The sequence below is a fragment of the Gobio gobio genome (genome assembly GCF_949357685.1).
Source record: "Gobio gobio genome assembly, chromosome: 10".
Classification (NCBI taxonomy): Eukaryota; Metazoa; Chordata; class Actinopteri; order Cypriniformes; family Gobionidae; genus Gobio; species Gobio gobio.
The window spans coordinates 799831-816344 of NC_137116.1; the positions used below are offsets into that span (position 1 = coordinate 799831).

Genomic DNA, 16514 nt, shown 5'->3' on the forward strand with positions numbered 1-16514 from the left:
AACTGAATCGCGTAGCCGCGCCTGACTGTCTTCGCGACCCAGCGGGACAGCCCAGGAATCTGAAGCCAGGCTCCCAGGAACTGCACCAGCGGGGTCATTCGGACTACAGATGTACCCGGTGTGGGGCAGCGATGCAGCGTTACCGACCCGGACAAGGGAGGCTGTTGGGCGTCCCGGTGTGGGGGTGCGGTTAACGGCTGCGTCCTGACAAAGGAGACCAGGGAAGGACGCACGTTCCACTGGGGTCTGCTCTGCCAGGAGGCTGGCGACAGAGAGGGATGCGAGTGGTGGGACCCGTGGGTGGCGCGCACTGGCATCACCGATCTCTGGGGGCTCAGGGATGGGAGTGTTAATTCTTTCATTGACCAAATTAGGGTGCTGCTGACCCGGGGGCCAGCAGCTGAACAAAGGATTCTCCCCCGGTCCTCCACCGGGGGAAGGAGTGGTCCTGCCACCATCTCCTGGAAAGAATTTCCCATCCCTGAGCCGTCCGTCTCAGGAGCGCCGCTTGGCCTGGCGTTTAGCGGGCGCGGGACGGCCTGAGGGGACTGGGATGCCTTCCTACGGCTTCCTCCGCGACCCGGCCCGGGTGAAGGCTGCTGCTTGGACCGGGTGGGAGGGGCGGGAGCCTTAGGAGGGCGTCCTTGGCGGCGAGCAGGCTGAGGCGACTGTGCCGGCGGCTGGGTGGAAGCAGCAGCTGGCTGCCGGGGCAGTATATGTTTAATTGCCTCAGTCTGCTTCTGTGCGGTTGAAAACTGTTGGGCGAAGCTTTCAACCACTCCGCCGAAGAGGCCAGCCTGGGATATGGGGGCATCGAGGAAACGTGTCCGCTCGGTGTCCCGCATATCGGCCAGGTTTAGCCACAGGTGTCGCTCCTGGACCACATTTGTGGACATCACTTGACCCAGGGAGCGTGCGGTCACCTTCGTCGCCCACAGAGCGAGGTCGGTGGCGGCACGCAGCTCATCTAAGAGCCCCGGATCAACTCCACCCTCGTGCATGTCCTTGAGGATCCTGGCCTGGTAGACCTGAAGGATCGCCATGGCATGCAAAGAGGCGGCAGCCTGCCCCGCAGCTCTGTGCGATTTCGCCACCAAGGTTGATGTGAATCGACAGGCTTTGGAGGGGTGCTTAGGATCGCCTCGCCAGGTCGAAGCGCTCTGAGGACACAGTTGCATCGCAACAGAACGTTCAACCTGGGGGACCCCAGTGTACCCTTTGGCCGCGGCCCCATCAAGGGTGGAGAAGGTGGAGGAGACTGCAGACCGATCACGGGAAGACAACGGGGACTTCCAGGACCGGGCAATCTCCTCATGCAGCTCGGGAAAGAAAGGTATTGGGGGCGGGGACTGACGTGAGTCAGCGCGGGTCCCCAAAAACCAATCATCGAGCCGCGAGCGTTCGGGACAGGGTGGAGGGTTCCACTCTAACCCTAGACTCGCGGCTGCCTGAGACAACATGGCTGTCAGCTCTGGGTCCGACTCGGGCAATGCTGGCACGCCCGAAGGCGGCAGCACAGCCGAGTCATCATCCTCAGAGGACTCGAGCCCACCTTGTGATGCGGTGACCGACATCGCATCATCCTCCGGAGCGCCAAACGAAATGCGCGAGGGAGCCAGAGCTAGCCCCGCGATTTCAGCCTGGACACTCGCGGGTTGCGGAGCGCTAGAGGGGGGTGTGGCCCGAGGCATGAGCGTCGGGGCTTTGTTCCACACCGTAACCCTCAGGTCACCCTGACCACCAGCCGAGGTACCGGCCACGGGGGGCACGGTAGATCGGGGTGTGGTTGAGGGGACTTTCACTTCATTACGAAGATCCTTAAGTCTCGACCGCAGCACCGCGATGGTCATGTTCCCGCAGTGAGAACATGACTCATCCACAAACGCTGCTTGAGCATGCTGAACGCCCAAGCATACCAAGCAGAGATTGTGCCCATCAAAGGAAGTCAGCGACCAGCCACACCCAGAAGTACACGGGCGAGACATCCTGAAAAGGACGTGCCACGTGTAAGCTCTTTTAGAGAGGAAGCTTCGCAGAGACGCCGAAGCGCCCAGGGACCACACACCAGCTGTCAGACGGACCACTGCGCAGATCAGCAGGCAGGCAGTATGCGATCACTGGAACACGCCGTAGACACCAACGCCTCTGGAAAGCTGTTCGTCTCGAAGGCTGACAAAGACTCAGTTAGCAGGCTTGAAGGAGTGAAGAGATACTCTTGGCTCCAAAGCAGAAACATAATGCGATGTTGCTAGCGTACTTCCTTATATACCCACGAGGTGGGGCGGAGTTACGCATGCAAATTCCGCATGCCCATGGCATTGGCACGCCATTGGGCGCTGTTAAACACCTCGAAGGTAATTGGCTTCTAGGCGAAACCCCCATTCGTCAGTCACTGACGTACGTCGGAGTGACTGAACGAAAGGGAACAAAATTTTCTCGGGGGAGCAAGCCCCGAACCCCTCCAACTATAGGCTACCTCGCATTTGGGACTTCAATGATTTTAAACCTGTACACTATGGTCATGCAGAATAAGGCATTAATAGTTGGTTTATAATTAATAATAAACAGCCAATATCCTAATATGCATACTAATAAGCTACTAATAAATAGTGAGAATTGGACCCGAAACTAAAGTGTTATCATTTTTTTTCAAACCCTCACTGAGGGTTGAGCCCCTCCTGTGGATAATATCGTCCTCATGGAGTCAAATCTGTGATTTATGCAGTGAGTAGAAGTATGGAATAAAGCCAGTGTGTTCTGTAAGTGCTTAGAGCATTCAGATAGATATAATAAAGCTTGGAAGAGCAAGGACATTTTTTAATATAACTCCGATTGTATTGGTCTGAAAGAAGAAAGTCATATACACCTAGGATTACTTGAGGGTTGAGTAAATCATGAGCTAATTTTCATTTTCGGGTGAACTATCCCTTTAAGTACATCTTTATGTGTAATTTCATAATTACTTCTATTGTCTATTTTTTTACAAGGGGTACCTTGTTGCTTTTCTTTAAAGTATAAGTCTGCAGAATAACAAAATGTATTTGTTTGTCTTTGAAAAAGGAAAACACAGATTTATGACCATACATAACAATGTTGTTTTAGATTCTCTTTTGTAATAATCTGCAAGATCTGTTTTTTTGTTTTTTTTTTGTGTAGTCAGGCAATGAACTATAAATGAAAGAAATTTGAAACCATATTATTATGTTATATTAATGACTAATATTTTTTGACAAGTAAATATTCAAAAACCATTAGAGAATGCTGCAAAAGGAGAAGTTTTATATTAAAAGTACAATGTGTGATTTGAGAAAAATCACACAATTACTCGCACCTATATCATTCTCAGTAGGTGAAACATTTTGGTAACACTTTATTTTACAGTGTCCTTGTTACACATTTGACATGTTTTTACTGTAGTGATAACTATAAATTATGCATAATTACATGCAACTAACATTAAACCAAACCCTAACCCTAACCCTATAAGTACATGTGGTTAATTATTATTACTCTGTACTTAAATATAATTACACTGTAACACAGACACCTTAAAATAAAGTGTAACCACATAGTTTTCGGTTTAAAATATAGTGGATTTCTCATAAGTTGTCAGTAAGTTGAAGCATGATCTGAAGCTAGAAGTAATGTTTAAAAAAAAAACATAGCTATAATTCTTCACCCTTTTAACATTAGTCCTCATCTGAGTATAATAACCATTGTCTTTTTATATTTTAATGAAATAGTATTTTCCATGCCATTATAATTCAGATTTACCAGAATTGTGGTAAAAAAATTTAACAAGTAAAAGTAACATACCTTATCGCTTAAATACAATTTTAAAAAATGTTAATACTTTAGTTTAGGGTCAAGTAGTTGTACTTACAAAGCACATATTAATGCCTTATTCTGCATGACCATATTCTACATTCCTTAATCCTACTCAATACTTAAAATGAACTACCTTTCTAATAAGCAGTAATTAGGAGTTTATTGAGGCAAAAGTCATATAGTTAATTAATAGTGAGAAGTGGACCCTAAACTAAAGTGTGACCAAAAGAAATGTAGCTGCCATAATGAAAAAAGTAAAGCTCTTGTTGTTGTTGTTTTTTTCATTCTGTGCACATGCAGTAGTGGAAGTTATCTCTACCATCAATGCCTACAGCAGGGCTTCACATTACATTATTGTGTTTCATACCTGCACAGCATGTTGAATGACTACAAAAAACGTTGACCAGTTAAATATGATCCATAAGAGACTATAGAAAATATAGAGTCTCATGTTAATCAATCTGTTAAAATGCACCCATGTTCCCTGTCAGTGCTTTTTATAACATGTAGCATACATTTTTTTGCACTTGAAAAATGTAGAAATTTACAATATAATTATATTTCTGTATTCCAGCTGAATGCTAGTAATTGTATGATATAGTTTAATATATGACACGTTATTTGTACTGTGTTGTTTGCAGGATAAGGACAGCTCAGGGGCCACCGTCCTGCATCTGGCTTCTCGCTTCAGCCATCATGAAATCATTGATTGGTTGCTGAAAAGTGGGGAAGGGGATCCTACTGTTGCCACGGATACGGGGGCGTTGCCTGTTCATTATGCTGCAGCTAAAGGGGACTTGCCTTCGCTCAGGCTGCTACTGGAACACAGCCCAAAGTAAGATCATCCAATGTGTAATTGTAGGAGTGTGAAATAATTGTGTTTGGTAGAATTCTTCCAAAGAAGCAGGACTTTGTTTTTCTTTTTTTGACTGTCATCTAAGCATTTTCATAACCATGTCACAGTCTTATGAGACCAGTGATTGTTAAGGTCAATGCATTATCTTAAACAAGTGGCCTTTAGGTATAAGCAGTATTGGGCAGTAAGTTACATCTAAAAGAATTATGTAATTGAATTACAATAAATGTAACTGTTATCTGTTACAGTTACTGAGAAGAGAAATTACAGTTACTTATGAAAATGTTAATGATTATAAATGGGTTACATCTGAATATTTTCTGTAAATAGCTAGGATATGTTGAATAATATTAATTTGTTGCTTTGTCTGTTTTATATGTGCACAATGCCTCTTGCCATTTAAAGGCCGTTAAGTAAAAAAAGCGATGCTTTTGATTGGTTCTCGTTTGAATTTGCAGAGTACCACGTCTGCCAATTGCCAATTGCACATCTGCCAATTGCAGAGCACCATGTATGCCAATTACAATGCTAAAGTCGGATTTTGTGGTGGCTGTGTTTTAAAATTGAATTATTATAATATTAATTCAAGTGATGAAGAATTTTTTTTTAAAAAGTCTGAAAGTAATCAGTGTTGAGTACTATTGTAAGGTTAACCCTGCCTGGTTTAAATGTTAGAAAATTATTAACAGTGTTGAAAACATTCATTACATATTTAGAAAAGTAATCAAAAGTAATCAAATTTGTTCAAATTGAAATTGTTACACTATTTATTACATTTTAAATATGATAACTTGTAATCTGTACCCTATTACATTTCCAAAGTAACCTTCCCAACACTGGGTATAATAATACATAGGAAATGAAATTTTGTGTTTTTATATGGAATGCAGTGTCTGTCTATTTATTTTGCTGTTCCTTTGTATGTCAGCCAGTTATTTCTGCAGGACTCTTTTCTACAGAAGAGCCCAGTCTGCGTAGCCACAGGTTTTCAAACGTTACACTGACTCCCACAGATAGCCTACATGAAATTCATGAAAATGAATAAAATCTGAAAAGTTAAAAAATCTGAAAGTCTGGAAGTGAAAATGTATAAAGACATAGTCAAACAAATATCTGTTTATAGATTTTCTGTTTATCAGAGTCTGTGTGACAAAGATGGATTGTATTTGCATTGTCGACTGGCAACAAGCATTTCAATTTTATTATATCAACATGCATTAACATAATTTCTTTGCAACAGACGAATGATGAATGGAAAAGATGACACATGCATTGTTTTATGTTTGTGTTCTTTGTTATCAACACTGGTATTAAGTGTTTTTATTCAAACAGATTCAAAACATCCTGAAATCCATTTTTGTAAATTAATTTACAATGAAGGAAGGCGCCTTATTAATGTATCTAATAGATTAATGGGTAAAACTTTACAATACAGGTGCACTAATATGCATTAACTCATGATTAGCTGTGCATTAGTTAAGCATGAATTAATGTATGACTCATGAAGAACTAAACCATTTATTAAGGATTACTGCATCAGCAACTAATGAAGATTCTATATGATTAATAGATTAAGTAATAATTAAATTGTTATTAATAGTCATGTGCCTCAACAAGTAAAGTCACACAATGATACCTTTGCAAATCGTTAGCTAATGATTTATTAAAACAGACAACTGGAAGTTGAAATGCATAGCTTTGACCCATTGTGGTAATTAACACATTAATTTACATTATTAGTTAATATAGGGTAAACATACCTATTAAGCTCAAGTACCCATTAAGCACACTACTATCTTTTGAGCTCAGATTATAAAAAGAAAAAAAAAATATTTATCATCCTACTTGATGTCTTAACCAATTGATGTGTTTGTTATTATATACCTCCTGTAATTTCAAGCTAATCAGACCATTGCACACTGAGATATATGGGTATTCATGTGTTCACACTGTCTGGCGACCATTTTGAAAGCTGTCTGAAAACTTTCACCAAAAGAGTAGCCCCTTAAATGTGAATTTTTTAGATGTTTAAGCCTTTATTTTCGATAAGTATAACTTCTTACTGCAAAATTAAGAGATTAATATTTAGACTTTTGCATATTATAACCTGGAACCTGGATGTGGGAAATAATTACAGTCGATCCAATAGATAGTTTTAGCAACATCGCGCAGGTGCTGCAGAACACTGTTAGCTTACTATCTGTAAGATTGTGTGCTACACTAATCTATTACTTCACAGGCATTACTGGCTTGTAGGCCTACTTTTAAATCCACTATATTATAAATTTACAGTTTATTGATGTTCTGTGGTTTTACGCTGCTGTATTTTTTTAAAGAAATCATATTATTGTAAGGTGAGCTTAAAGGGTGCACTACTATGAAAATCACAGCTTCAGTCTGACATCAATAAGAAAAAGTATAATTTCATAGATATTTTCAATAATAGCTGTTCATATTAAAATATGTATGAACTTAATACATTACCTAGATGATTCATTTAGCAAAATTGTCCTTTTAAATGTAATTTAATAATATGTATTAATTTAAAAAAGGTTTGCTGTTCCAATAAAGCTCAGTGTGCTCCCTTTAAGCTCATCTACATTAAACGTCAATGTACATACTTCATAAAAAGACTTTAAATATTAACTGATGGTTGTCACTTCAAGTTAATCTTTATAAAATTATTCTTTAAAAATGTTGTTTAAAATAAACAAGAATTTCCCCCCAAAAAAACATGCTGTGAGCTTAATGGCAACAGGGGTGTGCTTAAAGGGTACAAACATACCAATTAAGCACAGCCAGACTTTTTGCATTTAATGATGTATATCTTAATTTAAATGCTTTTGTCATTTAAAATAAAATAAAATAAAATATTATTGTGTGAGAGATTAATATTTTATTTTTATTTTATAACATAACTTCTTGTATTCAAACCAATACTCTGTGCACTAAAATGTCTCAATGTAGATTTTGATGAGCTTAATAGGTATGTTTACTAATATGTTATTAGGGAACTACATGATGTCATATTTAATTAATAGCAATTCATATATTACTTAATCTATTAATCATATAGAATGTTCATTAGTTGCTGTTGCAGTAATCATTCATAAATGGTTTAGTTCTTCATGAGTCATAGATTATTTGTGCATCAGTTAAGCATGAATTAATGAATATTAGTGCACCCGTATTGTAAGGTGTTACTGATTAAGGTCAAGTTAAAATGTTTTGCTTCTGAACCTTACAGTACAATAGCAGATAGAGTTTTGCTTTTTAAGAAAATGTGAGTGGTGCTTATCCATGCAAAACTCACAATATTAGGGAATTGTGGATGATTGCAGGGTGTTACTAGAATGTTCTGGACGGTTGCTAGGTACTTACACTGGTATAAAGAGCAAAGGGTCTCTATGATATTCTGGTCTCTAGACATGGCTCTGGTCCTTCCTCTAATGCCAGTAAATGGAATTTCTTGTTGACCATTAAATTGTCAGACAACTAAAAATGAGGATTTAGGCATTTTCGTAAATATGAGGAATAGGAATAGTGCTGCATGCTTGCCTTTTGTAAACATTACAACATATCCAACATCCAGTCCAGCAATGTTACACTTTTTATATGAAAAATGGTTGTTAAGACTTTCATGAAAGGCTTATGGCTTCAAAAGAGCGTAATGATTTTTAAAGACAGATATGATTACACCTCATTTCCTGCTGTATATGATATGAGGACTGTCATGTTTATTGCTATACATGCACTGCAGCCTGCTGCCAAGATCAATGTCCACTATCATTAAACAGTCAGCTATTACTGCTGGATGTCTTTTTAAAGTGGTGGTACAATTGATTCTGTTTATATTGTAGATATTTAAGAAATTATTTATCATACTATATTTTTGTGATGGTGTGAGCAGACCTTCTTGCTCATAACATTAAAAACAGCATATATTTCAGGTGGGAAGTGTGTGAGCATCAGTGATGTGATGACTTTACTTTTGTTATTTAGAAAGCGAGACTTCCTTTTCTAGAGGCACCATATTGCGAGCTGCGGGCTGCGGCAATATGCAGTCTTTGATATTGGTGGGTGAGTGAAATGGGAAATTCAGGACTATTTTATCTTCTAATTAAGTGGATTGTAAAAAATGTGTCGTAAACCAGAATGGAGGTGGTTAGAGGGGAGAGGATGAAAAGGGAAAGGGACATCATCAGTTCAGAAATGGAGCAAGTTGGAGCATTTTGATATTAAGATAATTTGGAATAAGGTGTGATTATGCATGCACATTATGACCAAGAATGTTTATTAAGAAAGTAAATAAGGGCGCGTTGATGTCACATTGACTTTAAAGGGGTGGTAAAACACATTCTTTCGAAGGCTTGATTGTGTTTGTGGGGTGCACTATAACGTGTTCATGCTTCGTTTTTAAAAAATTGCATTATTTTTCATATATTTTACCTTTATTCTACACTGCTCTGTCCCTCCTTGTAAAAACGGCCTAATGGTTTCCGGGTTGTATGAAGCCAGTCCCTCAAAAATACGCAATGGGCTCAGATTGGTTAGCTGGCCCAGTCGCCACCTTGGAATTATAAGGTTCTATCTGCATTCTGACTGGTTTGGAGATATTGAGCTTTAAAGTTTTTTGCATTCCATTTGACTGTGTAGAAAGAATCTTTTTATTTTCTAAATAAAAAGTTTAAAAAAAACTTAACTTAAAAAACAACATCAGATAATGTAAATAAGTTGTCATAGAATAAGAATATGTGAATAACTAAATTTTGACAAAAATGTCAGATAGAACCTTATAATTCCAAGGGGACGCAGTGTTGTGATTCGCTAACCGCCTAGTGCACGTTTGTCGGAAACGTCACGCCCCTTAACTTCACCGGTAGACTGTGCTTTGGGTAGTATTAGAAACAATGGCGTCAATAAAACCATACCAATTCGAGCCCGAATCAGACCCAGACAATTTTAGTGAAGATGATCGAGCAGAACCTGTTCAACCTGTTCAGTCCTCAAGAGTAAAGACTGCGGATCCATAGTGATCGCTACTGAATGGCACTTTTGTATTTTTAGAACGATTATAGCCAAATATCTGTCGCAAGAACTATTAACCCAAAACGAACTCTAAACATTGGCTTTACTATAGTAGCCAAATCAAACACAGAACCATGTTTAGAATGCCCATAGATAAACAATACATAAAAGCTCTAATCAAAGAATAATTTACTCTAATGCCAAGTTCGCTGTTGAGATTTAAAAAAAAGTTTGTAACATTAGGTGTTTGTCGGATAACGTTAAGTATGAATGAGCATTTAACAAACTGGTTTGCAGAGCCAAACAGCGTTGTCATCTGTGTACTTTCTTGCTACAACGTACAATTAACAATACGAACTACAGGAAAACGCATCAACGAAAAATAAATCATACTTACAGGTTGTGGCCCGTAAACAGCTTCTGTTTTTAAATCCATCTTCCAGGACAAGCCATTGTGCGAATCCTGCATTGAACTCGACAAGATTGTGGAAGCTTTCCTCCGTGAAATGTGCAGCGGGAGCCGCGCGTGCCCGTTGTGCATTCACACTGGCAGTGTTTGTCTCACGCAGCTGAAACGCGGCTCGTGTATTGCAAATACAGACGAATATAGTCCATTATGTCACATTTTCCGGTCTTCTCCTCCGACCCCTGTCTGTCTCGTGCTTTGATTTATGATGGGCAGCATATATCTGCTGCAAATGCGACCTGTTCCCCTCTGTCTCATACACACATGCATATAACATGTTGTATGTTAAACGCACTGCAACGCACCCCCGTCCCTAGGAAGGCTGAACAAAGTGGATGAAAATAACAGCGTTTCATCGGGATTGCGGCAACAACACTCCAACACTTCCCCGCAGCTACAAAATGGCCTCGCTCCCCCCTTATTTAATATTCTCGGAGGAGGGGTTTATGTAAATATTGGGGCTGGTGATGTCAGAGACCCTGGAGGAATGTCTAGTAGTCCCTACCGGCCGTTTGCTGTAGTCCTTAGAAATTGATTTAAAAGCAAATATCTCCCTTTGCTTTAAACTTTGAACGTTTTAACTTTGCAGATGTTGTTTATGCTCAAACAGCAACATTACACACTAGCTAAAGTTAGAAAAGTGAAATCGTGGTTTACCACCCCTTTAAAGGCACAATATAAGTTTCGGCATTAGAGGTCGCTTATTAAAAACAAAGGCGTAGCTTTTTGAATGAGCGTGGAATCATGGGAGTTGTAGTCTTGACTCTTCACCTCCACAGCCGATGGAAAGGAATCCGACGGACTCGAGCAAAAATCATGTTCATGAATGAGAGAATGTATTCAAGTTTTATTAACGTTACGGTGGTATGAAGCAGGACACGCCGAGAGCCATGGGCCATTCTGCTCTTTTGGAATTTTGGAGTGTTGAAAGTTATGTTATAACGTTACTCTGTGTGTTCGCTCGGTGGCATGAGAGACTTGTTGCACTTTGCATTAATCTAGATTGATGTTAGAATATCATATTAATAAAAACAGGATGACTAAATGACTGTTGCTAAATTACATGCAATTCATTAAAAAATATATTGTATGATGCAGAAAACTCTCTCTGATTATGCTATGTTAGCCACTTGACAAAATAGTGTTGTCCCTGAGGCATGGTAAAAACATTTCTTGCGCTGATTTCAAGAAAACAAGTCATTCAAACAATATGACTAACTGTGTTGCGCTGAATAAGAATGATTATAGTTTTCTGTTGATAAATGTATATCCAAACAGTGGCTCGCCTGTCTAACAAAATACATACTATTTTAAAGCGTCTTTGGTGTTTCCATGGTTTCTACTGAAATCAAGGGTAGCGCGGATATGTTGTCATTGACAGGCAACACAAGGACAAGGTCCGTAACACTGGATAAAATTGCTGATTTTTCTGGATTTAAACATTAGCCCCTTTCACACATAAAATCTTTACTGGTAAATTACTGGTAACAGATCATGTGTGAACAGGACCTTTTAAAAAATAGCCTACCGGTAAATTCGTTCCAGCAATTTACCAGTAAGGAAAGTTGTAAATTACTGGTAATGTGCTCTGTGTGAACGCTGAATGAAGATTACCGGTATATTCACGTATGGAATCAGAACGCACGACGCAAGAACTCTGCTTTGGGCCAATCTTAAAGACTTATGAAGATGACATGATTACTCTGTGCTGATTACTGTTAGATTTTTAATAGTTTTTCTATTTAAATATGCGCTAAATTATCATCTTTGACTGTTGCGCCATGTCTCGCAGCTTTTTCAAAGTGTTGCGCTCGAGGCCCAGCCTTCTTTTCCATTCATCAGCGTTGCGGGCGGCTCTGCAGTTTGATACTATTACGTGAGTGTCCTGTTTTTAAAGGGATAGTTCACCCTAAAACGAAAATTTGATGTTTTTCTGCTTACCCCTAAGGCATCCAAGATGTAGGTGTCTTTGTTTCTTCAGTAGAACACAAATGAAGATTTTTAACTCCAACCGTTGCTGTGTGTCACTCATATAATGCTTGTCAATGGAGACAAATTATATTAGAGTAAAAAAAACATGGACAGACAACTTCAAATTAAACCCCGCGGCTCGTGACGACACATTGATGTCTTAAGACATGAAACGATCGGTTTCTGAGAGAAACCGAAAGGTATTTATGCAAATATATCACCTCATATCAGACGAATGCTTTAGCTCTCGAGACTGCCATCACTTCCCGTGGGTGAGGTCAAAATAGCGGCCGGGTCATAGATGTGTATACGTAGATTCCTCATTCGAGCGATTCACGCCATGATCCACGCAGGCACTAATGAGGAATCTATGTATATGTCTATGACCCGGCCGCTATTTTGAAACTGATCGTTTCGTGTCTTAAGACATCTATGTGTCGTCACGAGCCGCAGGGTTTAATTTGAAGTTGTCTGTCCATGTTTTTTTTTACTCTAATAGAATTAGTCTATATTATATGAGTGACACACAGCAACGGTTGGAGTTAAAAATCTTAATTTGTGTTCTACTGAAGAAACGAAGACACCTACATCTTGGATGCCTTAGGGGTAAGCAGAAAAACATCAAATTTTCTTTTTTGGGTAAACTATCCCTTTAAGAGAAAACATGCATTCTATTTGATCATCCGTTATGCCTGTCACTCAGACATCAAAAAGATGTTGTCAAATTGAACAGATAGTGAAACTACTGTAAAGCGCCTCTCCTCATGCGGGCGCATGAAGACAACAGTTTATAATTTCTGATGACTGACATTTCACAATTTACCGGTATTTTGGTGCCGATGTGTGAATGGTCTCTTACCTATAAAAAAACAGAATGCCGTTGCTTGTATGAACAGCATATTTGTGTATTTACCGGTAAAGTAATTCTGGTAATTTTACGGTAATTTACCGGTATTGCTGTGTGAAAGGGGCTATTGTTGGAAGCGTTTGGGATAATGTAATACACAGGTCAAATAAATACAGTTGTGGTCAGAATTACTGGCACGCCTGATAAATGTGATCAAAGATGGCTGTAAAAATAAATCTGCATTATTTATCCTCTTGATCTTTCATCTATCTTTAATCTATCTTTCAATGAAGCAAAAGAATTGAAAGTCGGGGGTAAATCACATTATGAAATAAATGCTTTTCTCCAAAACATGTTGGCCATAATTATTGGCACCCTTTTATTAAATACTTTTTGCAACCTCCTTTTGCCAAGATAACAGCTCCTATAATGCCTGATGAGTTTGGAGAACACCTGACGAGAGATCAGAGACTATTCCTTCATACAGAATCTCTCCAGATCCTTTAGATTCCCATATCCATGTTTGTGCTTCTCTTCAGTTTACCCCATTCATTTTCTATAGGGATCAGGTCAGGGAACTGGTATGGTCATGGTAGAAGCTTCACTTTGTGTTCAGTGATACATTTTTGTGTTGATCTTGATGTTTGTTTTGGATCGTTGTCCTGATGGAAGATCCAACCACGGCCCATTATAAGATTTCTAGCAGAGAATTTCTATTTTGAATTACACATTGCATTGTGTTGTGTTTTATTGTTAAAGGAAATGTCAGTAAACTTAACATTAATAATTATGTCCTGGCAGAAAATTCCCAGGACTTTTTTTCTTTTTTTAATAGAATTTTTTTTTTTTTTTTTTACAGTGCACAACCTAGCATTTAAAACTGGCCCATACTATGCGGAATTGTGCTGTGTAAATTGAAGTTCAGCATTTTTTGTTGTTATCTGATTTGCATAATTTGTTTAGCGAACTGGGCGCCAAAATAACAAACACTGATAAAAATGAATCATTGAGGCTGTTTGTTACTCTACTTGGATAATTTGTGTAGCTCACTTAATTTGGATTTGTAGCAAAAACATATTTTGTATAATTATATATTACACTTATCCCGAATCTAGACTAGGCTTTGTATACATGTACATTTCCAACATACTATTTAAGTTACATTTACTTAAAATATTTACTGCTGGATTTGGCTGATGCTATGAACCCTTTTCACACGATGACGACATATTTTTCCATATTGCAACATAAATCTAGCAAATTTCAGAGGCTCCTGGGGCATATGGCATCTGCAGCCGCGGTAATGCCGCTCGGATTGCTTCATATGAGACCGCTTCAGCACTGGCTTCGCGATCGAGTTCCGAGATGGGCATGGCATTCGGGCACGCTCCGGGCCCAGTGACTCGGGCCTGCCTGCAGACTTTCACCCCGTGGAGGAACCTCAGCTTTCTACGGGCTGGTGTGCCCTTAGAACGAGTTTCCAGGCATGTTGTTGTGTCAACAGATGCCTCCACCACGGGCTGGGGTGCCATGTGCAATGGACATGCTGCCGCAGGCTCCTGGACAGGACCCCAGCGCCTCCTGCATGTCAATTGCCTCGAGTTGCTGGCAGTACGGTTCGCCCTGCACCGCTTCCAAGCGTTGCTGAAGGGTCAACATGTACTTGTCCGATCAGACAACACGGCCACTGTATCGTACATCAACCCCCAGGGTGGTCTACGCTCCCGCTGTATGTCTCAACTCGCCCGCCATCTCGTCCTATGGAGTCAGAAGCATCTGAGGTCCCTTCGTGCTGTCCATATCCTGGGAGAACTGAACCGTGCAGCCTGCGAGCTCTCATGGTTTGGGAACAGTTCGGCGACGCACAGGTAGATCTGTTTGCCTCCCACAACTCTTCCCACTGCAGCCTGTTCTATTCCCTGACCGAGGGCACGCTCGGCACGGATGCACTGGCGCACAGCTGGCCACGGGGCCTACGCAAGTATGCGTTTCCCCCAGTGAGCCTTCTCGTACAGGTTCTGTGCAAGATCAGGGAGGACAAGGAACAGGTCATTTTGGTTGCCCCATATTGGCACGGCCGGACCGGGTTCTCAGAACTCCTACTCCTTGCGACAGCCCCTCCCTGGACGATTCCTCTGAGGAAGGACCTTCTCTCTCAGAGACGGGGCACCCTTTGGCACACGTGTCCCGATCTTTGGAACCTCCATGTGTGGCTCCTGGATGATACGCAGCAGGTTTGAGTACCCTACCGCCTCCGGCGGTGGCTACCATCACTTCCGCTATGGCATAGTCTACACGACACGCCTATGCGTTGAAGTGGAACCTCTTCGTCACCTGGTGTTCTTCTCACCAAGAAGACTCCTGGAGTCAGTAGATCTTAAGTTCCTGTATATGAAGACAGCGCTCCTGACCGCTTTGGCCTCCATCAAGAGGGTAGGGGACCCGCAGGCATTTTCGGTTGACGAAGCGTGCCTGGAGTTCGGGCCGGGCAATTCTCACGTGATCCTGAGACCTGGATATGTGCCCAAGGTTCCCACCACTCCGTTCAGAGACCAGGTGGTGAACCTGCAAGCGCTGCCTTTGGAGGAGGCAGACCCAGCCTTGGCACTGCTCTGTCCAGTATGCGCACTCCGCGCTTACGTAGACAGGACGCAGTGTTTCAGGACCTCGGACCAGCTCTTTGTCTGTTATGGTGGGAAGATGTTGTCCAGTTGTCTCACTGGATGGTGGTAGCCATTGCTCTTGCTTACCAGACGCTGGGGTCAGGGGCGTAAATCACGGGGGGGACGGGGGGGACAGGACCCCCCCAATCTGAGGGCTAACCCCCCCCCCCCCCCCCCCCCTAAAAACCATGCTGAGTATTGTCAATAATATAATGATATATACTTAAAATAAATGTGTAAGTAGTAAAACAATACAAAAGCAAACGGGACAAAAAATGCGTTTAAGTTTAGAAACATTTTGAGTCCCCCCTCCCCCTTACCCCACAGTGGTTTGATCCACCGCGCATCTCACCTAACGTTACCCATAGAACGTAAAAAAAACTACCACACAAGTTTGGGGAGAGAACAAAGCTCTTCAGACAGCAGTTGTGAAACTCCAGTAAACTGTCAATGCTATTTTATTCACTTTAAACATCAGATGAATTGACTCTTTTCTCTTTAATACAGATTAGGCAAAACACTGTTAATATCACTTGCCCACCGCGGCACCGCCCCGGGCCACCGTCGTTTTCATTTTATAGTAATAAAATAATTTTGTTTAGTTAGAGAACAGACACAACAATTAAAAACTGAACCAGTCTGCTCAATACAGCACGAGCCGCGAGAGTCAGATTTCATTCATCACTAGAGCAAACAGCTGACAGACAAGATGATCGCGGAAGATTTGGTTTCAAAGCGAAATGTAAAAGTGCCTATTTAAGGGAGTGTGTCATTGTACTGTTTTCTTGCTGTGTTTTTCATTAAGAATAATAGGCTAATGAACCCATAATTCAAGCAACCCGCCCTCGAATTGGC

At 41.0% G+C, this 16514-nt stretch overlaps 1 protein-coding gene across 3 annotated transcripts in view; it reads left to right on the plus strand.

The window, feature by feature from the left end:
* espn (espin) overlaps positions 1-16514 on the plus strand; it is a gene marked incomplete at its 5' end in the record, with an annotated part of 92845 nt that overhangs the window by 6511 nt on the left and 69820 nt on the right. For all 3 annotated transcript variants that reach the window (XM_079827624.1, XM_079827623.1, XM_079827625.1), the window contains one exon: positions 4470-4663. In XM_079827624.1, coding sequence (XP_079683750.1) covers positions 4470-4663 — 194 coding nt within the window. The remainder of the gene's footprint in view (positions 1-4469; positions 4664-16514) is intronic.